This window comes from Diceros bicornis, chromosome 18 (genome assembly GCF_020826845.1).
Source record: "Diceros bicornis minor isolate mBicDic1 chromosome 18, mDicBic1.mat.cur, whole genome shotgun sequence".
Lineage (NCBI taxonomy): Eukaryota > Metazoa > Chordata > Mammalia > Perissodactyla > Rhinocerotidae > Diceros > Diceros bicornis.
The window spans coordinates 9858720-9885596 of NC_080757.1; the positions used below are offsets into that span (position 1 = coordinate 9858720).

At 39.1% G+C, this 26877-nt stretch overlaps 1 protein-coding gene across 4 annotated transcripts in view; it reads left to right on the forward strand.

Moving 5' to 3' along the window:
- MYH10 (myosin heavy chain 10) overlaps positions 1-26877 on the forward strand; it is a 139591-nt gene that overhangs the window by 21447 nt on the left and 91267 nt on the right. For 3 of the 4 annotated variants that reach the window (XM_058559736.1, XM_058559734.1, XM_058559735.1), the window contains exons 3-6: positions 392-548; positions 7680-7707; positions 22951-23053; positions 23680-23709. In XM_058559736.1, the coding sequence (XP_058415719.1) occupies positions 392-548; positions 7680-7707; positions 22951-23053; positions 23680-23709 (318 nt within the window). The remainder of the gene's footprint in view (positions 1-391; positions 549-7679; positions 7708-22950; positions 23054-23679; positions 23710-26877) is intronic. The other variant, XM_058559733.1, reaches the window with a different exon arrangement.

The following is a 26877-nucleotide window of genomic DNA, read 5'->3' on the forward strand; positions in this document are numbered from 1 at the left end:
AGGATCCGAACTGGTGAACCCCAGGCCGCCACCCCTGGGCTGGCTCCTACATTAATGAACTTTTGATATCTTGTACACTTGGGAAAGAAGGAATGTGAAAAGGCAAATAACAGATTGTTTGAACCTTACAGTAGCCCTGTGAAGTCATGAAGCATATATTATTATTTCTGTTTTACAGATGAAGGAATTTAATCCAGGAGAGTGCCGTTTAATAAACTATTGTAGGAGAACTACTTGTAGTTTGGAATTGCCCATCATGGGCTAGATTTAATTTTGGTGATAGATTAATTATCCAAAGGATAAAGGACCCCTGTTCAAATTACTGTGTGATTTCTGTCTGTCTGATATATGCAGTTTTTTTTCTTAACACTATATTTTATTTTTATTCTAGACTTATTCTGGACTCTTCTGTGTAGTCATAAATCCTTACAAGAATCTTCCCATTTACTCTGAGAATATCATTGAAATGTACAGAGGGAAGAAACGTCACGAGATGCCTCCACACATCTATGCTATATCTGAATCTGCTTACAGATGCATGCTTCAAGGTAACTGGAAATGTTAGAACACTAAATACTAAGAATTTCTTAAGTGTAATTTAGTGTTTTTTTAAATGTCTCAATCTCATCTACAAAGGGCTTTAAGGTTTTTTTTTTAAAGATTAAAAAGAAAAGTAATAAATGTTTATTGTAGAAAAATTATGAATTCTTAAGATTAGAATGGGAAGTGTGGCCATTTTCTATAGGAAGCTGGTAAGTGTGTTTGTTGCTTCATAACTACTTCATGTTAATTTTTATGTTAAAAAGCATCTAGTTTTTATATACATTTGACCTCTACCACAAGCCCGTATAATCAAAACTCTGTTGCATTAGGTGTTAAAGCTGACAGGAAGGATAATAGAAAAGGTAGATGCTTCACTGGGGAAAGAAAGATTATAAAATATTTCTGATTTATATGTATGTAAAAGGAAACAACAAAAGTTAAAAAGCCTGTGTTGAGTTGGTTGATTTTCACTTTTTTCTTGTGGATTTAGAATGAAATATAAATTTGAAGAGTCATTCATTTGAATCATGGCTTTAGACATAGTTGTCTAGGGGAGGACATTTTTTTTGAAAACCAGAATATAGAAGTTTTGAATGCATTTAACATTATTGCTCAAAAAGACTGCATTAAACATGGGACTTCCTAGTGCTATGTGAAATCGTCTATAATTATAACTCTCCCTCTCGGCTCCTTTTATTTTTTAAAAAATAAATTCTGTGAGGTATAATCTATGCAGTACTTATAAAGCTGTTCCGTGATCTTCAGAAAACAGAATTTGCTGCATCCACCATCATCAAATTGCAGCTTGTGAAAAGGCTGTCCTGGTGACTGGGTCTGAGGGGTGGTGTGAAGGAATTAATAAAGTGCAGTATCCGTTTCCTACTTCAAGTTTTGTTTGGATACTTGTTATGTACCAGGCCCTCTAAGGCAAACAGGAAGTACTTCAAGACTAGAATAGTGTCATAGATTGGTAAGGACAGGTTCACTATCCAAAATCAGCTTAGGCTTAAAAAAGATTAAATTTAATAACCTGTCTTAGGTTCAGAGACAAAGAATACTAAGAAATGGCAACGGCTGTGATAAATTGTTGTTAGATAATAGAGAAAGGAGAATCGTCAGCCTCTGTGTTTTTGGTTCTGTGTTTCTGTTAAGAATAATCTTTATATGCAGAAAGCATTTGTGTGAATGAGCAAACTTTGCCTTTTATGGGAGAAGAAATTGGAGAAAGTACACTCCTTCTCTAATTGTATCCATATTTCCTCATCTAAACAAAGACATTCTCACAATTGAAATTGCTGATCCTCTGGTCTTTGAAGTCTTACATAGAAGGGGAGTTTCCAGAAGGCTGGGACGGGCTCACATATATAATTCTGATTTTTAAATTAGAAGCTCCAGACTGCTTAGCTTAATATGCATGCCAGGAAAGATTCTAGAATCTATTGTTAAGAGCCTGAGAACAACATGAAAATATTCACCACATTACTTTAGCTTCGTAGGAAGGGAAACACAGTGGACAGTGTTAACAGAGAATTAGGACTTCTACGTGGTGTTGCGTAGTCTTCCATGATATCCTCGTGGCTGTATGCTGAAAAGTTGCACTTGAGGTATAGATCAGTGATTGAGGTTTGTCAGGTTTGTCAGAGTATGCACCAAATGGTTTGTGTCCTTTCCAATATTTTTATCAGTATACTTAAAGATGTGGGATGCATGCTTATAAAATTTATAGATGACACGAAACTGGGAGGGAAAATAAATACATTTGATGAAAAGAAACAGAATTTTTAAAATATCTTGACAAGTTAAATGGGAAATTGAATCTAACAAAATAGTTAACAGGGATAAATGTTAATGTTCCGTTACTGGGTTCCCAAACCAACTGTATGGCTACAGAATGAGGAGGATGTGGCTTACCAGCATACCATATTATTAATATCATCATTAATGCTGGAATGAACATTTATTGAATATTACTATATGCCAGGCACTGGACTACATGGTTTATGTGTATTATTTAATCCATAAGAACAATCCTATAAAGTAAATAGAATCACTCTTCCTATTTTACTGAAGTGCGAAAAGTTAAAAACTTAACCAAGAAAAGGTGGATAGTAAGAGGTATGAGCTAAGATTCAAAACCAAGGCAATGTGACACATTCTTATCCACAATAGTAAACTTACTTGTGAAAGTTAAAAAGAATTAGTTGATAGTTTTGATTATATAATAATTTAAAAGTTGGATACAGAAAATAAAAACAAAAACGCACTAAGCAATTCCATTGTATTCCATTTTGTAAGTGAGGGGTGACCTGCTGATATACACCACAACACAACCGGTTGGAACATCTGCTAGGGTAGTCAGACAATAGCACGTGCAGTTGCTCATAAAGCTCATACTACCTGCCAATGCTGATCAATCTAGGTTTTCAGTTACCACTGTGAGCAAATAGAGCTAAATGTCACTGGGCCTGTGAAGAGAATCTTAGCTGGAGAGGGGACCATGCAGAGGATTCAGAGCATATGGTCCCTTTGAACAGAGTTTGTTTTTTTAATACAGAAAACAGACGAGAGCTTATTTTTTTCTTAAGTTTGGCTTCTAGAGGATACTGTATCAATAAAATGCAGAGTGTGCCTGGTACAAAGTAGTTGCTCAAGAAATATTCATTGAATGAATGAATGAATGAGTCAAGTTCTTAGACATGTTAGTTCAATCAACTTGATTGCAAAAATCACAAACTCAGTTTTTGTTAGATTTTTACCTACGTATAACATATACCTTAATATAACTAAGCATTTCATATTTTTTTTAGTGTTAAATTAAAACTTTTTGATTTCCAACTGCTCACTGTTAACGTATAGAAACATTATTTTTTAAATATGTATTGACGTATTTTGTGACCTTGCAAAACTCGCTTTATTCTGGAAGATTTTATTGTAGATTCATTGGGATTTTCTGTGTAGACGATCATGTCCTCTGCAAATAGAGGCATAGTTATTTCCTCTTTTCCAATTCTATGCTTTTAATTTGTTTTCTTGCCTTGTGACGTTGAATAGATGCCATGAGAACAGAGATCCTTGCCTTTTTCCTGATCTTAGGGGGACAGCATTCAGTTTTTCACCGTTAAGGATGGTGTTAACTGTAGAGTTTTTTGAACATTCACTTTATTAGGTTGATGAAATTCCCTTGTATTCCTAGTTGCTGAGTTTTTTTTTTTTAAATCATGAATGGATGTTGAGTTTTATCAAATGCTTTTTCTACATCTATTCAGATGATTATATGGTTTTCTTCTCTAGTGAATTAGATTGTTCGCCTTTTGGATGTTGAACTAACCTTGCATTCCCAGGATAGCCCACACTGCTCCTCATATGTATTATCCTTTTTATATATTATTGGATTTGATTCGCTAACATTTTGTTAGGAATTTTTGTGCCCTTGTTTATGAGAGATATTTGTATGTTATTTTCTTTTCTTATAATGTCTTTTTCTGATTTTAGTATCAGAGTAAGGCTTGTCTCTTAGGATGAGTTGGGAAATGTTTCTTCCTCTTCAATTTTCTGAAGTTTTTATAGAATTGGTATTATTTTTTTTCCTTAAATGTTTTGTAGAATTCACCAGTGGAGCTATTTTTTCTCTGGGAAGGTTTTTAATTACGAATTCAATTTTTTTTTTGAGGTATAATTGACATATTAGTTTCACATATTCAATTATCTTTAATAGATATAGGACTATTCAGGTTATTATTTCTTCTTGAGTGTGCTTTAGTAGTTTATATCTTTTAAAGAAATTGTCTTGACTTTCATCTTAATTGTCAAGATTTTTGACATAAAGTGGTTCCTAATATTTCCTTATTATCCTTTAAGTACCTATGGGATCTGTAGTGGTGTTCTCTTTCTTATTCCAGATATTGGTAATTTTTGTCTTTTTCTTGATCAGTTTGGCTAGAGATTTTCAATTTCATTAGTTTTCTCAAAGAACCAGCATTGGGTTTCATTGATTTTGGTTTTTTTCCTTCTTTCTGTTTTCTATTTCATTGATTTCTGGTTTGTACATTTCCTTTCTTCTACTTACTTTGGGTTTGATTTGCTCTTTTCTAGTTGTTTAAGGTAGGAGCTGAGGTCATTGATGTGAAACCTTTTCCACTGTTGAAAATATGATTTAATTCAACATGGATTTATTAAGTACCTCTGTACTTAATTTGATTTTTGGGAGGTGCTTTGGAAAATACTGGGCTAGCAAATGAGTCTCTACTCTTTAGAAGTCTAGTTGCATTTTTGAAAGTAAAATTGTTTCCTCTAAATGTCATTATAAGGCTGTCTGGTTACATTTACAGGTTTTTAGAGTATAAAGATCATTCTAAACTATTGTACTCCTTAAGTTGGCCTTGAGGGATGGAGAGGATTTGGTGCAACAGAGGGAGGAATAGTTTGATCATAGCGTTGGAGAGAATGTTGGAGTTGTCAGGCCCATCCCCTTATTGTGCTGACAGTGAAACTGAGGCCCAAAGCTAGTACAAGACCAGGCATAACAACAGGATGGGTCTAGCTAGAAGAGAGTTGTTTTGTTTTGATTTTTTTGTTGGGGGTGTGTGGTGCAGTGAAAAGCATGGAGGAATGAAGTATGAAGCAGGTTTGAAGGGTAGATTGTGGTTGTGTAGATCTCAAAAAAAAAATTTCAGAAGATAATAATAGCATGTACAGATGCAGGAAGAAAGCTGTTGTGAGTGAATTAGGAGGCAGGTTAATTTTGTGTGTGTGTTTTGGTTTCTTTAACGTGTAAAGCAGTTTAGAAAAGCCGTAAAAACTTGGTGTAGTGGAGTGGTATAGAAATTGCTCAGACCAGGAGAGTTTAGGGGTCTGAGGCTTCATATTTAGAGTGACTAAGCAAAGACTTAGTAAAATCCTAGTTTTATAGGTGAAGAACCTGAGACCAGCAAGGAATCAATGCCTCATTTATAGATACATAGTTTGTGGCAGAGCTGAAACTAGAACAGAAGATTGTGGTTCCCACTGTCTTGCCAGTGCCCAGCATGGCACCTAGCACTGAATTTCTCAGCCCTCCTAACTAAGGCTGTTAGTACTGGGAATAAAGGAATAAGACAGTCTCTGATCTCAGGCAGCACATTCTAGTGGGCAGGCAATTGGCAGTGTTGTTTGTCTAATTCCGAAATATGATTAAAAGGAGGGAACAGCGAGGAGCCTGAGAGAGAGTGTCTGGGGAAGGTTCCCCAGAGGAGACACAGCTGAGCTGAGCACAAAAGGACGTGTGGAGATGGATATGCAAGTGGTTTTGGATCTGGGAAGAGCATGTCGAAGAAAGGATATGGCGTGACCTCTGGGAAAGAGAATGAATAAAGGAGGCAGACCATCAGCTATGTGCTATGAATGTTGCCTGTGCAGCCAGAGGAAGGATAAAACAGTAGTTAAGAGCTATTAGGAAATAAATTAGACTTGAGGAGCTGGGCAGTAGTATACTCTGTGTAACATAGAATATATGAATACACATAGACTGTATGAATGGATTTATTTTAATAATATTATATGAAAAGTGTGACATAGTGAATGAACTATTTATTTTCTTTCATGAGAGTTAGTTATACCTGAACTGTGAGATCCTCACCTGGCCCCTGATGGCATCCCCGGAGGAAAAGCAAGCACAGCATAGGGAGTGACAAAAAAGCTACCTGGGCCAGGCCCCATGACCACAACTCTTTTAGAAGCAATGGCAAACACGGTCAGTGGTGTTAAGAACACGGGCGCTAGGGCCAGGCCCGTGGCCTAGTGGTTAAGTTCAGTACACTCTGCTTCAGCAGCTCAGGTTCGGTTCCAGGCGTCGACCTACACCACTCGGGGGCAGCCATGCTGTGACGGCGGCCCACATACTAAAAATAGAGGAAGATTGGCCCAGATGTTAGCTCAGGGCGAATCTTCCTCAGCCAAAAAAAAAAAAGAACACGGGTGCTAGAGGCAGACAGGCCTGGATTCTCACTCTAGCATCCTTGCCCCTCAGTAGCTGTGTAACTTGAAAGGATCCCTGAACCTCCTTGAGGAACGTTTCTCATCTGTAGAATAGATATTAATGCCCATAAATGATTGGAAATTATACATCCTACACTGGTGGTTTTATCGCTGGGCTACATGTGGGTTTGACTTTCACCTTGTCTTTTGAAAAATTGAACTGAATACCTAAATCATTAATCACTTTAAAATCTTGTAGGGGGCCGGCCTTGTAGCTTAGCAGTTGGGTGTGTGCGCTCCGCTACTGGCAGATCGCGGGTGCGCACCGACGCACTGCTTGTCCGGCCACGCTGAGGCGGCGTCCCACATACAGCAACTAGAAGGATGTGCAGCTATGACATACAACTATCTACTGGGGCTTTGGGGAGAAAAAGGGGGAAAAGAGGAGGATTGGTGGTAGATGTTGGCTCAGGGCAGGTCTTTCTCAGCAAGGAGAGGAGGATTGGCATGGATGTTAGATCAGGGCTGATCTTCCTCACACACACACAAAAAAAATCATGTAGATTTTTTCATTGTACATTCTTTCATTATTTTTGGTATATATAACATTTTGACTTGAGACAGTGGTTAAACTTCATATAGATGTTTACCCTCCTTCAACTTTCTTCGCCACTCAGTGTGTGATACTTTTTTTCTCCTTTAAGGTCAAATTAATAATGATTTCTCTCTGGTTGTGGGTATTCTTGAAGCCATTCTGAAAGGCAGTGGTTTCCAAACCTGGCCCTGCATCAGAATCACCTGGGGAACTTCCTTAAAGGGGGATTTTCAGTCCCTGCCCCCCTGAAAATGATTTATTGAGGGTGGAGCTCCAGGAAGTACATTTTTATAAAGCTTCCCAGTTGAATTTGATATACCGCAGAATTTGAGAATCAAGGTTGATGAGGCATATAAAAACTTCTAAGCCTGGGTTGTTATTTACCCCCGGAGAATCTGGCATTATAATGAGTGAATTTGACTGGATTTAGGACTGTCTAATAGGACCGGGGAAGTGTTAACTTGGCCTGAGAGAAGTAGAGTTACTAATGTTTTATAGGCTACTACTGCAACTTTATTATATCAAATATTTTAAAAACCAGGCAAATGGTCACTTTCTTTTTTTTTGTTTGTTTTGTTTTGTTTTATAGATCGTGAGGACCAGTCAATTCTTTGCACGTAAGTAAATGTTGAATGTTCAGACTTACTTTTGATTCTGTTGGAAAATAAAGCAGTTATTTTTTTGTATAGGGGGAGGGGGAAAGTAGGGCAGTAATTTTAAGAGTTTGATGTAAACCTTGCAGTTATCATTTTAAGACTAAGATTATATAAGTTGCTTAAATTTGGTGTTACTGTTTGGTTGTCAAACTGGGCTTTTCACATATTTCATAATGTTAATCTGTGAAACTTACGTCTTTAGTTTGTGTGTGCAAGTGTTGACCTATTGGACATTTCAGCAATTTATCCATATTACCCAATAAATATTATTGATAATCATGTGCCTTGTGTACTGTGTGCTAAGTATTATAGAGTGTCATGATTGAATAAAACAATATCCACAGGAGGAAATGATTAGATTTGCACATTAGAAAGATCGTTTTGGCTGCAGTGTGGAAAATGGATTAGAAGAAGAGTTGAAACAGGAAGACCAGTTAGGAGGCTGTTTGGTTATCTAGGCAAGAGAGGGTGGTGAATTCAGGTAGAGATGTGGTCATGAACTTTGAGAGAAGTGGATGAATTTAAGTGGTGTTCAGTTGAAGAGACAGACTCACCAGGACTTGGTGATTTACATGCCTAAGAAAGAGGAGCTACGAGAGAAGGTGGAGTTAATCATGAGAGCAGGATGTCTCCTGTCGTGGGAATGTGAGAGGAAGAACAGATTTGGAGTGGAAGATAATGAGTTTGGTTGAGGACACCTTGGCTTTGAGGTGCCTGTGGCTCATCTAGGTGGAGCTGTCCACTAGGCTGTTGGCTATGTGGACGTGGAGCTCAGGAGAGAGCTGTGCCTGAAATGTCTATCTGACGAGTCCGCAGCATGGATGGTAATGGAAGCCATGCTAGTGAATGAGACTGCCTTAGAAGAATGTGTTGAGAGAGAAGGCAGAGTGTGGAACCCTGAGGAAAAGCGACATTCAAGGGTCAGACAAAGGACAAGAAGCCACAAAGCTGCAAAGATGGCTAAAAGTGATCCACCGTAGAGGCACGAGCAGACAAGAGTGTGTGGTGCCACAGCAGCCAAGGGGAGAGAGACAGTTCAAGAAAGAGGGAGTGGTCAGCACGTCAGATGCTGTTGAGATCGAGTGAGCTGCACAGAAACACGTGCACTGGATTTAGCAGTAGAGCACAGAGGGTGATGGCAGTAGACTGAGCGGACTGGGGATAGGGAGGGAGGTGGAAGCCAGAGTGCAGCTGAGGAACGAAGGGGAGATAAAAAAAAGTTGAAAAAAATTCAAAACACCAAGTATAGGCCTGCTACTTTCAAATGGTTTGAGAAAATGAAAAGAGTAATAGTTGAATAGTAGTAAGAGACTGACAGAATTTTTGTTGTTATTGGTGGTGGTTTTAATGTGGGAGAGAGTAAGTGCTGATGAGGGGAGATGGCGGCAGGAAAGAGAGAACTGAGGCAGCAAGGAGGGCGAAGAGACCCGGAGCACAGGGGTTGGATGTCTGGGCGGGGCAGGGATGTGGGGGATGCGACTCTGCAGTGACAGGGTCAGGGAGGCAGATAAGGCCTGATGTGGGTAAGTAGGTGTGGAGAGGCTGGGAATTGAGAACGTTCTTAACTAATGGTTTCTCCTTTCTATGAAGTAGAACACTTGGTCTCTAAGAAGGGGGAGGAGTGGCAGGATAGGTTTGAGGAGAGGAGAGGTAGAAATAGCTGACCCTAGTCTGCTTTGTTGTATACATTTCCTTCTAGCATTGCTTACCCTCTGAGTTATATAAATTAGTTTTTTGTAAACAACAAACCACTCTGACTCTGAAACTTAATTGCTTAAAGCTGTTTTCCCAGCACGTGGGTTGGGCTCAGCTGGTCAGTTCTGCTGACCTGGGTCAGGCTGAGCTGTCTCACCTGGGGCTCACACCTGCATCTAGAGTCAGCTGCTGCGGCAGCTGGGGGCTGGGGTGCCTTGGTTTCCTCTCCATGTATCCTCTAAGTCTCCAGCAGGCTGGACCTGGCTGTTAATATGGTGGCAGGATTCCAAGAACAGCAAGAAAGCAGGCTCCAGTGTATAAGTTCAAGTTTCTCCTTGTGTCACATGTGCTGCCATCCCATTCCTAAGTGAGACATGTGACCAAGGCCAGGATCAGTGTGGGAAACACTGCCAAAGGGGGTAGATACAACAAAGCATGAAACAATTGGGGCCACTGCTGTAGTCAATCCCCCATGAGAGTGTTGGAATAGAACCAGATCCAATCCACCAAAAGATGGAACAATTGCAGTTTTTGCAAGTGGGTGCAAATGGGGGATAGTGGAGTAAGAGAATTGAGGGTAATGGCAAGAGAAACTGTCAGGATGGACCATGGGATGTGGGCAAAGAGAGGAGGATATTGATAGGGAGGAAGTAGATGGGTCAAAGAACTAGAGGTCTTGATGAAATAGAACAGATAATGTCGGGATTCTGGAATGTTGGAACAGAAAGAGTAGGCAGTGTGGCCACAGATGATGAGACGGTAGCACTTAGGGTGTGGGTGTAGGAGTGAATAGCTGGAGAAGAGAGGTATGAGGAGGTCATCAGAGGGCAGCAAGGAGCCAAGGGGCCAGGGGCTTGGGATGTGTCATTCGCATGAGGAGAAGAGGGACTTGGTGACATACACAAGAGTGATGAAGTGAGAGCAGTGGCTGCCAGTGAGCCCTTCATGAAGCTAGATTATTTTACTTAGAGGACTATTCTTTATTCTGGGATATCCTTCCCACTTTATTGAAATAAAAAATGATTTCTTTTTGAGACAAGACTGGAGGTTTTTGTTTAGTGATCTTACTGGGCAAAATAAATCCAAATGTCAGAACCACTGCTGCTGCAGTGGTGACATCAGAGAGGAGGGGAGAAGGGTAGGGGTTTCACAGTAAGAGTGTCTGGAAACAGCATTGTGGAGGATGGAAAGGATGCCACTGACTTTCTTCCTAACTCGTGTGTGTGTGCACGTGTGTGTGATGTGGGAGAAAGAGTGGTCTTCACCTGAGGAAGCTGCATGGGGGACATCCAGGGTTCAGTAAGGCCAGCAGGAGGAGGGAGCGTTGAGTAGAGGCTGAGGATGTAGATGACTTTGCTCACCGTGGAATGGGGGTCCCAGAGTGCACAGAGGAAATGGTGGGGGCGGGGGCAGAAAATAATAGGGTTTGGGATCAGGAGGAAGAAAACACAACATGGGAGCAGAGTATAAGAATGAAAAGTGACCAGAGGAACTGACGTTTTAGGCAGTGAGCGGGGATGGCGGGGTGTGAGTCTGAAGGATTCCCAGCAGAGTTCGTCTCTCTGGGCCCCTGGTGGATAGAGGAGGGACTGGGGCCTTTGGAAGGCAGCACCCTTGGCTGGTGCTTATTGGCTTCCAGTGGATTCCTAGCTCAGGTGGGCAGGCATGCACCCAGATTAGTTTCTGGACAGTTATCGTTGTCATAGTCCCTGGTGGCTTCTTGAAGAATCAATGTGCCAGGTGGACAAGAGTGGTCTGATGAACCTGTCAGGCACAGAGGACAGCAGGTGAGAAATGGTATCAGGCAATTTACAAGTAATTTGGTATTACTGGAGCATAAAGTATGAAGCAGGGAGTAAATGCCAATTTAAACTCAACGTGTCTGAAAATTAACCTTCGTTCCTATGCAAACAAGATGCATCTCTCAATTTCCTTATTTCTGTCACCACACTGTGTGTTTCAGGACTCTTGCAGTCTGCTTTGACTCCTCTTTTTCATACCCCTGTTTCTAGTTAGTCACCTCATTTGACATTGCTTCTTTCTGTCTTGTGCTAGCCCGGCCCATCACCTAATGGTCCATTTCTGGCCCATTTTAGTGGATCCTGGCTGACTTCCTTGCCTGTAGCCCCTTCCTCCCTCCAGGGAGGAAATACGCCCCATGTGAATCTCACTGATGCAAGCTCCAGCCCACACTGGTGTTCTCTCTTCAGGCCCTTTTTATGTATGCCGCAATTCGTTGTTACTGATTTGGGTCCTGTGTATCTTGTTCTACAGCAGGTGGTAATGTAGGAACTGTGACTTACCTTGATTGCTTTTTAATAATCCCCTGAGAACCTGGCACACTGTTCTGAACATAGCATGTACTTAGGAAATGGATAAAATTTAAAACAAATGAATTAATCTCTTAATTAAGTAGGAACCAAGAAAACTGGCTTAAGAACAGATTAAGAAGTTTTAGAAACTAGTGATACTGTATGTGTTTTCAAAGGGTAAAACCTTTCTGATACCTTTTAAAAAAGACATTTTATTTTGAAACTTTAAACTTACACAAAAATAGAATAATATGTGACTCCCATATACCTGTCACCCAGCTTCAATGATTTTAAATTTTTTACCACACTTTCTTTACTTCATTTTTTCCCCCTTTTTTGAACCTTTGCTGATGTAGTCCCCCAAGTTTTTATTAAAAAAAAATTCAAACCTACTGAAAAGTTGAAAGGATGGTACTTTAAATGCCCATTTACCCGTCATTCAGATCTGTCTGTCCTCACTATACACACACAAGCGCTCTTTTTTTAACCATTTGCAAGTCAGCTGTGGACATCCTGACACTATCCCTAGACACTTCAGAAGGCGTCTCCTCAGAACAAGGGCATCCCACAAACTGCAGACCATTGTCACAATTGGGAAGACTAACAGTAAATGGAGCAATATCAGCTAAGGTAGAATCCATATTCAAATTTCAGTAATAGTCCTCAACATGTTTTTTATAACTTTTAAAAATCTGTGATCCTGTCAAGATTCACTCCTTGCATTCATTATGTCTCTTCATTTCAATTCTATATTCTAGAATAGTCTTCTCACTTTTTTCTTTTTTTTTTTATTACATTGGCTTATAGTCTTCAAAAAAGTCACTTGTCTAGAACCTGATCTGCAGATGTCTTTTAAAAATTATCTGTTGCAGTGCAGTTCTGACACTGACTTCCCAGGGTCCCTCCTCCGCGTGGTGCCCACACTGCAGACACCAGTCACAAGCTCGTGGGTTCCCAGGCTGCCCGTACTTCTGACCAAATGGCTACAAATTTGGGAGTTGCCACTACCCCCTCAGATTCGATAGTTTGCTAGAATGACAAATCAGAGCCAGCTGAAAGAAGAGACACATAGGGTGAGGTCTGAGAGGGTTCCACAGGCACAGCTTCCCTGCCCACTGGACACATACCTTCCCAGAACATTGATGTACATCACCAACTAGGAAGCTCACCCAAGCTTTGGAGTCTAGAGTTTTTGTTGGGTTTCATTGCATAGGCATGATTGATTGAATCATTGGCCTCGTGATTGAATTCAATCTCCAGTCCCCCTCCCCTCCCAGGAGGTCAGGCTGACATCACTTGGCTCAGGGGCCCAAACCTCTAATCACCCAGCTGATCTTTTGGAATGGCCAGTCTCCATCCTGGAACTATCTAGGGACCCACCATGAGTCACCTCATTAGCACAAACTTTCAGGGCCCCTGTGACTTACAAAGACCTTCCAAGGACTTAGAGCCTCCCTCCCAGGAACTGGAGATAAAGACCAGCCAAATTCTTTGCTATACAACATCAGATTAAAGTCACAATAGGGCATGTAGTCATTGAAACTCCATGAAATGAGCGTATCAAGTGAGCTACATTCTTCTGCCTGTGAGCTAGAGTGGAATGGAAGCTGTGTGTCGCCTGTCTGCAGTGCCGCAGTAACAGTAACCCTGCAAACAGTAAGCAGGGAAGCAGGTGCAGGACTCACACCTCTCCTCCTTGGTGGGTGGTTTGGGACCTTGGATCACCAGTTTTGATGAGGACTTTTTGGAATGTCTGGAAGCAGGAAACGCTTGGGGAGAGAATGACTGCTGTTTGACAGAACGAAAGGTTAGTGAGCACTAATTTGCTTTTGTCACCAAAAGTGACCATTGCAGGCACTGGCACTTGTAATTGGATGGTCAGCGTCATTTTAGACTGACGTTTGTCATCAATTAATAGCTTGGATTTATGAGGTAAGTCTTCTAGCAACTGCTTATTTCTTTTTGGGCACAAAGTAGCAGTCATCAAGTACTATGTTTGTTTTCTTTTCTTTCTTTCTTTCTTTTTTTAAAATTAACTTTTCCCAATATTTATTATGAATATTTTCAAACATAAAGCAAACTTGAAAGAATTTTGCAGTCAAGAGTCAAATATCCACCAGCTAAATTCTACCATTAATATTTTACTATTTGCTTTATCATATACTGATCTGTTCGTCCCTCTCTCTATCCATCAATCCATTTTATTATTTGTGTTGGGAGGAAGATCTTTTCCAACTTGAGTCCAGTGGTTGGGGGTCTGCAAATTAACTGACAGTAGAAAGATTAACAGGAGAAAAGACGAGGTTTATTTACACGTGCATGTGGGGAGTATTCGGTGATGAGTTAACTTGCTGAGTAACCAGAAATAAAAGGTTTATATATTAAATTTGACAAAAAGGGACAGGAGGAGAATTAGGGCTTCAAAGGGAAAGTTTGGCAGGTTCTATTGGGCTTTATGGTGCTAATAGGCAGCTGAATTTACTTCCTGGTGCTAAGGATCAATCTTTTCCTAATCAGGAAACTCCCCTGGATGGGGGTCAATGGCAGCTGTATTTTGGGGAAGCTCTGCCTAAGATTATCTGACTGCTAGATGTTTTCAGTATCAAGTAATTTTCATACCACTTTGATGGGTTATTAATCCCATCATTTGATGCATTTCAAGTTGTAGACATCAGTACACTTGCCCCTAAATACTTAAGTATACATAACGTTAACTAAAGTCCACTATTTATGTCTTTATCTTTTGAGGCAAAATTTAAATATAATGAAATACACAAATCTTAAATATACATCTGCTGAGTTATTTGTGTAACCTAAACCTCTATCAAGATGGAGAACGTTACCATCACCCCAGAAAGTTCCCTCCTGTATCCTCCCAGCAAATCCTACCCCACCTCTTTTAGCCTCACCATGTTTTCTTAATTCTCAGATACCACCAGTTATGATATTTAATAACAGCTTTTTGTGTTCATATCTATTATAAGCTACATTGTGACTTGAGAAATATGAAAATGTGAAACAGTGTATCCTAGATTTAAGAAAATATGATGTGTTCTGTGGTGCCTTTGAGGATCCACTAAATAAAGAACTCCAAGAGTGTATAACTGGAATCTTAAATTTAGTACACAGCTGAGCTAATGAAGTTTTCTGTATGAGAAAAACTATTTAGTCACTTTTACTTAGTAGTTATTTTACATGAAGTACCTATGTTTACCTAGTTTCACAAAGGGAAAATATAATTGGAAGCAACATTTTTTAAATCAGTACTATGTAATTTGATAGCTTCTCTTTCAGCTAATCACTTACTCTCTAATTTCCTTTTCCCCCAAGAGGATGAACATCTAATTTACCCTCTGGCCTCATCTGCCTACGACTTCATAGCTAGCCTTTATTTCTGCAGAGTCAGATCAGGCAGTGTGAGCTCCCACTTAAGGATCCAAGGCCCTTGCTTAGTCATTATTCTAGTGACCTGCCAAATTCTTTGGTGACAAAACTCAGGATTTTGTTTATACGAGAGAGCAAATTCTCTCACACTTACCCCATGTAATTGGAAGTGAAGTCCTGTTGACTGTAATCCTCATGTTGACTTTCCTTCTCATTAGAATTAAAATTCACAGAACGGTCACCTTGTGATAAAATTACTCTGTTCTCTAACTCCCCCTTTTAAAGAATTCTCTGTTTACGTTTTATGACTAACTGCTGATTGACTCAAATTTTTCTCCTTTTAAGTGTGTTTAGGTATAATTGAAACAATGGTTGCTTCACATCAAGCTTCTATCAGGATGTGGCAATAGATTATTTTTGTTAAGGAATTTTATCTCTCATATACAAATATTACGTTAAGTGGTGATGACTGAGCCAGGCTGGATTTAGAACAGTTGATTCTTGCTAGAGGTAATATACCTTAACAGTTTTCAGATAACCAAATCAATAGAATTGATTAAATAGCTAAGGTAACCCAGAAATGGACCCCATAAACGTAGTCAGCTGATCTTTTACAGAAGATCGAAGGTGATACAATGGAGCAAAGATAATCTCTTTAACAAATGGTGCTGAAACAACTAGACATCCTATACAAAAAATTGAATCTAGACCCAGACCTTACATCCTTCACAAGAGTGAACTCAAAATGGATCGTAGACCTAAATATAAAATGCAAAACTATAAAACTCCTAGAGGATAACATAGGAGAAACCTAGACGACCTTGGGTATGGTGATGCTTTTTTAGATATAACACCAAAGACACGATCCATGAAAGAAATAATTGATAAGCTGGACTTCATTGAAATTAAAAACTTCTCCTCTGCAAAAGACAATGTTAAGAGAATGAGAAGATAAACCATAGATTGAGAGAAAATGTTTACAAAAGATACATCTGATAAAGGACTATTATCCAAAAATATGCAAAGAACTCTTAAAACTCAACAATAAGAAAGCAAACAACCTGGTTAAAAAATGGGCCAATGACCTTAACAGACACCTCACCAAAGAAGAAATGCAGATGGTAAAAGAGTATATGGAAAGGTGCTCCACATCATATATCATCACCACTACACACCTACTAGGAATGGCCAAAATCTGGAACGTGGACAACACCAAATGCTGGTCAAGGATGTGGAGCAACAGGAACTCTTATTCATTGCTGGTAGAAATGCAAAATGGTACAGCCACTTTAGAAGACAGTTTGGCACTTAAACATACTCTTCCCGTATGATCCAACAATCATATTAGTATTTACCCAAAGGAGTTGAAAACTTATGTCCACACAAAAACCTGCACGTAGATGTTTACAGCAGCTTTGTTCATAATTGCCAAAAATTGGAAGCAACCAAGGTGTCCTTCAGTAGGTGAATGGATAAATAAACTGTGGTACATCCAGACAGTGAATATTATTCAGCACTAAAAAGATATGAGATAGCAAGCCATGAAAAGACATAGAGGAACCTTAAATGTATGTTACTAAGTGAAAGAAGCCAATCTGAAAAGGCTACGAACTGTATGATTCCAACTATATGACATTCTGAAAAAGGCAAAACTATGGAGATAATAAGTAGATCAGTGGTTGTGGGGATGGGGGTGGGGGAGATGAATAGGCAGAGCACAGAGGATTTTTAGGGCAATGAAAATACTCTGTATGATACTGTAATAGTAGATACATGTCATTATACATTTGTCCAAGCCCATAGAATGTGCAACACCCAAGTGAACCCTAATGTCGACTATGAACTTTGGGTGATTATTGTGTGTCAATGTAGATTATCCTTGATAAAAAATGTGTCATTCTGGTGAGTGATTTTGATAATGAAGGAGGCGATGCACATGGGGGGCAGGGGGTATATGGGAAATCTCTGTACCTTCCTCTCAATTTTGTTATATACCTAAAACTGTTCTTAAAAAAAATAAAGTCTTGGGGGCTGGTGCGGTGGCGTAGCGGTTAAGTTTGCACGCTCCACTTCAGTGGCCCAGGGTTCGTGGGTTCGGATCCCGCAGACCGATGCACTGCTCATCAAGCCATGCTGTGGTGGTGTCCCACATACAAAATAGAGGAAGATCGACACAGTTGTTAGCTCAGCAATAATCTTCCTCGAGCAAAAAAAAGGAAGATTAGCAGCGGATGTTAGCTCAGGGCCAATCTTCCTCACCAAATAAATAAATAAAATAAAATAAAATAAAATAAAAAATAAATAGCTAAAGCAACAGTGTAGTTGAAAAACCATTGTGTTGTCACACGGGACTCTGGTATTCTTTCCTGTCCCAGCTCTACCATGAACTAGCTCTGTGACCTAAGGTCAGACAGTCAGCTTCTCTAGACCTCAGTTTGCTTTTCTTTGTTTTTTTTTTTGTAGGGAAGACCGGCCCTGAGCTAACATCTATTGCCAATCCTCCTCCTTTTTTTTTTTTCCCCTTTTTCTCACCAAAGCCCCAGTAGATAGTTGTATGTTATAGTTGCACATTCTGTTGGTTGCTGTATGTGGGACGCCGCCTCAGCATGGCCCGACAAGCGGTGCTTTGGAACCTGGACCGCCAGTAGTGGAGCGCGTGCAGTTAACCGCTAAGCCACGGGGCCGGCCCCTCAGTTTGCTTTTCTGATGACTCTTTGTTTTAGATGTCCTCAAGTCTTAAAACTGTGAGAATTTTTAGATTATTGTAGCTGTGTTTCACTTTCAATGTTAGCTATGTTATGAGGGCGAAAAAGTATGTGAATCAACTTGTAAATAGAAGTTTAAAATGTTCTATGCAAATCTGCCAGGAAAGAGAACTAACATCTTTGCAACACGCCTGTTATCCCCATTTACGTATCACATTATTCAAGGCTGACACTAGCTGGTATTAGTGTGATAGAAAACATGAACCCAAACCTATCTTGATTACAAAATCTCTGCTTTTCCTAGTAAGCTACTTTCTAACAGAACAGAGTTTTGAAACTGTAGGAAATCACTGACTAATATTTTATGTATATATGTTGAAGTAATACATATGTGTTGTTTTTCAAATGGAGGTTATCTAAAGCAAGAACCTCAAGCAAAGGGCTTTTTGAATCTAGGCTAAATTTGATGTTACAAATATCCAAAGAGAATAAAAAAACCAGTTAAGTTCTGGGAATGGGGTTTCTCCTGAGGGAAATACCCATGGTCCAGAAGAGATTGAGAGAAAGATCCCAGATTTGATCTTGTGTTAATGATCTGTTTCACTGCTTCCTAACACTGTTGCTTTTTATGTTTTTGTTTTGGAATGCACACCCCTCTGAGAAGCCAGTGAAAGCCATAGACCTCTCTAGAAAACGCAGATACCTTCAGGTTAGAAACTCCTGATCTTTTGTGTCCAAATGTGCTGCAGCAGACTCAGGGCACCCCACCCAGCAGGCTCCTATTTTGTTCTCCTGTTAACCTTGCCCTTGTACTGCAGAGACCAGAATGAAACAAGCACACTGACAGGGTGGAACTGCTTCTTCGGTAGACCTTGTCTTGGTGGTGGAAGTGAGGTCTGGTTCCCTTTGTCCTCCTCCCTCTCTGAGGTGCTGGCCTGTTGTCCTCCTCTCTGAAGACTGTCCTAACTAAGGTTCTTCGAGAGACGTCTGCTGAGCTTTCATGTTGGTTCCCATGCCTTTACTTTTGTTCAAGCTGCTTTTATTTCTTCTTCCAAAAATTTTTACAAGAGTTATATTCCTTTGATCCTGCCACCTCTTTCATTTTCAGATCAGAAGTTATCATTGTTTTACTTCTGTTAATATCTTCATCATCATAATTATTGATCATCATCATAGCTGTTACCACTACTGCATTTATTGAGAGCCTTTGGGCCAGGTGCCATGCTAGGCTCTTTGCATGCGTTATTTCAGTCCTATGAAGTAACTTGATTTCGTTGTAAAGGAGCATAAACTGAGGCTCAGAGAGCTAAGTAACTTGCCGAAAGTTACTTAGCTCAGAAAGCTAAGGAACTTGCTAAGTAACATAGCTAGGAAGTGTTAGACAGGATCTGAATCTAGGTAGGTCATTTTGACACCATAGCCCATGTTCTTGACCACTTTACTAACCCTGTAGATTCATAAAATAATTTAGAGTTTAGTAATTCAAATTACCTCATGTATGGTGGATAAACAGTTGAGTGGATAATCATCGGTAACGTTTATTGAATAGTAATTATATGCTTTAGATGGACTGTATTTCTTCTTAACAACCTTATATGTTAGAAGCTATTATTTTAAGATGGAAAATATAAGACTCATCATCTCCCCTCTTGGGATCTCAACAGTAAGGTATTGGAATAGTCTGTCTTTGAAACAATATTTTCTGTAGGGAAGTTACCTTAGACCTGAAGTATGTAAAATGTAGTGGAGTTCATGAGCAGTTGTTGAAGTACAGCCCAGTAAGTGTGACAGGCAGGAAGGAAGTGCTTTAAGGACACACGGAAGCATGTCCAATTGAGAGTGGTTAGCTGAGAAACCACAGCGACAAACTAAGCTGAAAAGTAACATAACTATTTTCGAGACAAGTCATTGGTCTAAATGAGAGGCTCATTTCTTAGCGTAATAAAAAATTATCTGTTTGAAACCCACAGCCAGCATCATGATTAGCCTTGAAACACTAAGTATTTTGAATAAAGTTAAGAACAAAACAGAGAAAACCACTATCATAGCTATTAAGACATTACACTTGAATGAAATCCAGATTCTTTCCCATGACTCCAGGGTACGTCATATCCACCCCCTTCCTACTTCATCAGTGTCTCTGCCTTCCTGCTTATTTATATCAAATCTGACACACTGGCCACCGGTTCCTGGAATATACGGAGCTTTATGTTGCTTTGGGGCCTTTGCGTTTGTCTTTCCATTTGGCTAATCACTCTGCCCCCAGCTCTTCACTGCCTGTTCCTGCTCATCTCAGGGGGCTCTTCCCTGACCGTTGCATCTACAGGGAGTTGTCGTCTGCTCTTCTCTGCCCTTTCCCTTTCAGTTTCCTTATTTCCTTTGTAACATTCCTCACATCCTGTAATCATCTTATTTATTTTTCTTTATTTTATGTTTCTTCTCCTAAACTTGAACTCCACAAGGGCATGGACTTTGTTCACAGCTCTATATCTAGCACAGAGAAGTTGATTTCTAAATATGGAATGAATGAGTGAAAATCATTCCCTTATCTCTGTACCAGTGGTAGCCAGGCAGAAAACATAATAGTGATGAAAGGATGCTAATCACGGGAACAAAAAATATAAAAAAGAGCCTAGAAATAAACTGAACAAAACATGTGTAGGACCTGTATTCCTGTTCAGCAGTCTTTATTGAGTACTTGCTATGCTAGGCACTGTGATTTCAAAGATGAATAAGATAAACATGGTCGTTGCTTGTTTTGAACTTAGAAAAACAGAAAATTTACCTGAGAGAGATGAGGACATCATTTCTCCTAAAAATAGCATATATATTAATATTTTTTAACTCAAAACGTGTTGTTTTTTTATTTGGGGGGCAGGAGATGGGGGAGGCATAGGAGAACAAAATTACTTGAGGTTTATCTGAAAAAATAAACCTTGCAGACTACTTGATTATTTTAATAAGAACGATAATGGTGCTCTGGTTAGTCATATTTCAGAACTATTGCAATATGGTACTGGTTTGGAATAAGCCATGTGTATAAGAAGTAAGTATAAGATAAAGATTACATTTCAGATCACTGGAGAATGACTGTCTTTGTTAACCATTGATATTGGGATGTGGGCTGAATCATTTGGGGGAAAATTAGATTAAATCTTGACCTCTAACCATAAATTTTTTTTAGATTTTTAGATTGATTAAAGATTTAATTATAAAAAGTGAAACCATCAAAGTTCTGGAAGAAAATACAGATGGATTTAACAATATAGATGATATAAAAATGAGAATGTAGATGGATATAATCTTGGTGCAGGAAAGGACTTTTTAAGCTTGAATAGCAGGCAGAAACCTTGAAAGAAAATTTGGTAGATTTGAGTACCTAAGATTCAGAACTTCTAGATGGCAAAACAAAGAAGGGGACGTTTTTTAATATAACAATAGATGGTATAACAATAGATGGTGGTTAATAAGCTTAGTATATAAAATATTTTTATAAACCAGTAAGTGGGTTATATCTAGAATCATCAAATCTTGGAGCTAGAAGAGGTCTAATCCAGTTCCCACATTTTACAGAGAAGATAATTTCCTTACTGAAAGTCATACCACTAGTTGGTTAATAGGATCTCTTTGTCCAGCCCCTCTGTGTTTGAGATTGTAGGTATCTGAGTACAGAGTTAGAAAGATAATGCAACTAGTAAACCTAGTGAAAAATTTAAGTTTTGAACAGTTCAAATAGTACAATTCTAAGTAGGGTCAGAATTTGTTAGAAAAGTTAGATTTTTCAAGCCTTAGATATAAAACAGGCTAAAAGGATTATTAATTGGCAATGTGTATAATAATATTTTTTAGTTTCTGGGGTTTTTTTGTAGAAAAATTAATCTAGATATTAAAATTTTAATTTTAATCCAAATGGAGAGTCTATTGATTTCCAGGGTAGCTTTGCCTAGGGAACCTTAAATATTTGAGCAGAGAAGCCATAACTTAGGTATCACTGTATGCTAGCAGCTTACCTGATTTCAAGCTTAGTACCGAGTAGAAATAAAAAGCAACCTTTGAGGGGCCGGCCCCATAGCGTAGTAGTTTAGTTCGAGCACTTCGCTTCAGCAGCCCGGGGTTCGAAGGTTCAGATCCTGGGCGCCAACCTACGCTCCGCTTATCAAGCCATGCTGTGGCAGGCGTTCCACATATAAAGGAGAGGAAGGTGGGCATGGATGTTAGCCCAGGGCCAATCTTCCTCAGCAAAAAGAGGAGGACTGGCAACAAATGTTAGCTCAGGGCTCATCTTCCTCACCAAAAACAAAAAGCAAAAAAAAAAGCAACCTTTGAAATGTGCCAGCCTCATTTGAAAATATAAATCATATGAAGTGATGGCATTCGTCCCAGTTTATAACAAAATTCATAGTATTCGTTCATTTTCTCTACAAATTACATACTGGCTATGTGTCAACACTTTGCAAGGTTATGTGGATTAAAAAGAAACCAACAAATAAATAAACACAAACACACAAGTAAACAAATGCTCTAGGCCGTAGTCCTTGCCTCAGGAGGCCCAGTATGGGAGGCCGATAATCACTGAAAATGTTCAACGAGGTGTGCTCAAGGTACTACGCACTGGTACAAAGGAGAGAACCATTAGTTTGGTTTGAAAGATAAGCTGAGAAAGTTTTAACTGGCTTAGAAGATGAACATCAGTAACCAACGGGCATCCGAAAGTTCATTCATTTCCTTCAGATTGTTATCTTTATTTAATTGTTTTAGGAATTCTGTTTCCAGTGCTGGATATGTTTCCCGTGCTCAGGAATTTCTTCACGAATGTTCTAATAAATTCCACTTCTCTGGCAGAACCCCCAACTCTAAGGAAAAAAAATGTCGTTAACATTTTCCTGTGTCCTCTTAACTGGATCTACCAAAAAAATATTTGGGTTAATTTAATACCATTTAAAAAATAATAATTTTCTAACTACTGCTGGTAGGGTTTTTTTTCCTACTTATTCTTTTTTTATTTTCTACTAATTCTAGTTCCACTTCAGTTTAATTTTGTCAGTTATAATTTTGGATTGTATTTGCTATGCTTTCTTTAAGGCAGCCTATGTTAATATTTCTTCCAGGGGTGAATCGGGTGCCGGGAAGACAGAAAATACTAAGAAAGTCATTCAGTACCTTGCTCATGTGGCTTCTTCACATAAAGGACGAAAAGACCATAATATTCCTGTAAGTTTTTGTTCTGTTGTGTTTTCAAATCTTAGATTTATTTTGTAATTTCAGAAACAAGAATAAGGAAGCAAGTCTACTCAGTGCACTGCCATAATCGACAGTAACCTTGTCTCCTCCACTCCCCACCCAGCAGCTCTTTTTCCACTCGGGAGGGAGCAAGTTGATCAAGAAATTGTTGTTAACTAGTTATTCTAACAGGGTGAACTGGAATTATGGTTGTGACTTGAAGCCTAATTCTTGCAAAGATTTGGGGAGAATTGTTAAAAATTGATGAGCAGCGCTTATGAAGGCTTTTTATTTTCTGCCAAAAGAAGATCCTCAAATATTTTTCGCAGTTCTTTCTGAACTTGCAGAGCAGCCCGTTGCTACTGCCCATAGCAGCTTGAGGAGAGGATAGAAATTTGGGGAGAATTGATGATAGAAAAAGGATAAGAGTGTAAATGTCAGTTATCGTTAGATTGTAGATATGCAGAAGCATTAGTTAATACCACCTGAGACGATGCCCACCAAACCAGCTTTCACATTTCTAAACTGCACATCGACTTGGTGCTTTGGATGTGGCTTACTGCCAGAGAAAGACCCAAACTTGCTAACATTTGCATTTATCTGTTTGTAACAAACAGCAGGAATCACCTAAACCAGTGAAACACCAGGCAAGTGCTTTCCTTTATGCTTCTTAGTCTTGTGTGTTTGCACTCATTTCTGTCTTTAGACTGAGTCTCTACTAGAAACAAATATCATTAGTTTTGAGTGAAATCTATTATGAAAAAAATATTTAATTTTGAACATTCGTTGCTTAGAGGCTTATTCTTTTATGAGAAGCAGCATGCCATTTTGCTTTAAATTTGTTTTCTAGATGAATTTCGATATTTATTTACCCTTTTTATCATGGCATTGAATCGCATGTTTTTGAAGCCTATAAACTTAGGGTTCATATGTCAAATACTAAGTAGAATTATATTAATACTTCTTAAACACATGATAGCTTAGCTTTGTGCCACACATTAAATTTTGAATCTGGGGCTGCAACTTTAAAAGTTGTACCTTTTGGGTTAACAAATTTCTAATCTGTTAAAATTTTATGGCCTATATGTGTTTTAACCTAAAGGCCTCATTATATTTAATATATAAAATTGGAATTTTCTTTATCCAGGACAAGTAGTGGAAGAGTGTTATTCTTCCTAATCATCGGATGCCCGCCTTTTAGCTCCACAGAACAAAGCAATGGACACGACCCAGAGCATTTCCTGCTGCCTGGGAAGAGAGGGAGGGCATAGCTGAGCCAGGTGCCTTGGACAGAATGGGACGTCTGCACTTGGACTTAATCCTTCCCTAGCATGGGAGCAGTTTTGGTTTGTCTGTCTTCCACAAGCATAATGATATAAAGCAAGAAACGATAATGTTGAGTTATGGAAATGATCCATTAATATAAAGAAACTATTATAAGTATCTAAAGGAATAGTGATGGATACTGAGATTTTCAGATATCTTTCTTAAAATTCTTAAGAAATTCTCAGATACCAAAGCTGTACTATACCTATGAAGGCCTATGCTGTTCTTTTGCTCCTTTAGCTACAGACCAGACTGTTGATACAAATGGGGAGGGTTAATGAAATAATCATTATTCTATAGGATATTTAAAGACTTCTTTGCCAATTAGGTCTCTAGACCAGAAACCAGCTTCTCTTTGTGCTCTGGAGGCGCATGCTAAATGACCTTTTAATACATACTTAGATCACTAGTGAAATGGTGTTAAATAATTAATGTGCAGATTTAGGTTTTCCAAATCCTCTGTGGAACACACGAATCATTATTGTTAACATTCTGTTTCGATGTCATTTTAAACTACAGAGTGGATCCCTGTTGTATGTGAGTAGCATGCCCACCCCTGGATTGTACTTTGGGTCAGATCAACCCCCGGGGAGCAAATTCTCTCAAAGAAGGCAGCTGCTTCTCTGGGCCGAGCTTCTGTCATTGTTGATCTGCATGTCTTACTGCATGAATTCACTGTGCACAGAACCGTCGGTGCTGCTTTTGCCAAGTTTATTTTAATAGTAGTCTAGTCCACTAGTAGCTATGCTTATGTTTTTAGAAACTCGAGAAGAGCAGTGGTTCTTAATTAATTTTTCTTCCCCAGCACACCTGAGGAAGATGTGAGATACTCATGAGTGGTGGGATGGTCATACCCTGGGGAGGGTCATATCAAGAAATTATTTCTCTCCCCACCTGGGATGCCCCTAATTCATGACTTTCTCACCCCATTTTGAGAATGACTGCCATAAAGTCATAGTTATGATGTTGAAAGTCTATACTTGGCAAGATCAGTGTTTCTTTTGGTTTGATATCACTGGTTTATAAATTTACACTGAACTTGATAGGCAAAACCTACTCAGGTTCTCAGGAACCATTTGTATAAATTTCTAGTATTTTATCACTAGACAGTAGTATAAATTATAAGAACAAAGAGGAAAACATTTCTAGGCTCCTAATTTTGTGAGTCTTTTTTTAATTTATTTGTCTATTTGCTCATTCTTTTTCTTTAAACAGCTTTATTGAGGTTTAATTCATGTGCTATAAAATTCACTCATTTTAAGTATACAGTTCAGTGTTTTTTTAATATATTCACAGAGTTCGGCAGTTATCACTACAATTAATTTTCGAACATTTTCATCACCCCCAAAAGAAGCCCTATACCCATTAGGAATCACCTTCCATTTCCTCCCTAGCCCCTGGAAATCACCAGTCTACTTTCTGTCTCTATGAATTTCCCCATTCTGGATATTTTATATGAAGGGAATCATGTAATATATGATTCTCTGTGACTGTTCTTTCACTTGGCATAGTGTTTTCAAGGCTTATCCATGTTGTAGCATGTATAAATACTCCATTCCTTTTTATGGCCAAATAATAGTCCATTGTATTAAATATGTCACATTTTGTTTATTCATTCATCACTTGGTGGACATTTGGATTGTTTCCACTTCTTGGCCATTATGAGCAGTGCTGCAATGAACATTTGCACACAAATTTTTGTGTGGACGTAAATTTTCTTTTCTTTTTTTTTTTTTTTGTGAGGAAGATCAGCCCTGAGCTAACATCCATGCTAATCCTCCCCTCCTCTTTTTGCTGAGGAAGACCGGCTCTGAGCTAACATCTATTGCCAATCCTCCTCCTTTTTTTCCCAAAAGCCCCAGTAGATAGTTGTATGTCGTAGTTGTACATCCTTCTAGTTGCTGTATGTGGGACGCAGCCTCAGCATGGCCGGAGAAGTGGTGCATCAGTGTGCGCCTGGGATCCGAACCCGGGCCACCAGTAGCGGAGTGTGTGCACTTAACCGCTAAGCCACGGGGCCGGCCCTGGATGTACATTTTCAATTTTGGAGGAGTATACCCAGGAGTGGAATTGCTAGGTCATGGTAACTTTCTGTTTAAGGAAAGTTTTGAGGAAAACTCTTTTTTTTGAGGAACTGCCAAACTATTTTTCAAAGCGACTGTACCATTTTACATTCCCACCAGCAATTTATGAGAGTGCCATTTCTCCATATTCTTGCCAACCCTTGTCATTGTCTTTTTATTATAGCCGTCCTGGCAGTGTGGAGTGATCAGTCTTTTATGTTTACCTTATGTTTACCTTTAAATCTTCGTTATGAAAATACGAACAAATGTAAGAGAATCAATTTTCAAAATTAGGGTCACATTAGTATTTAAGAAGTAAAAGTTAAGTAAATATTTACCTATAAACTTTTGGCATACTTTTTATAGCAAAATTCAGTCTTATTTGGCTTTATCCCCCACCCAACTGAAAGTGCAGTTTCAGTGCCA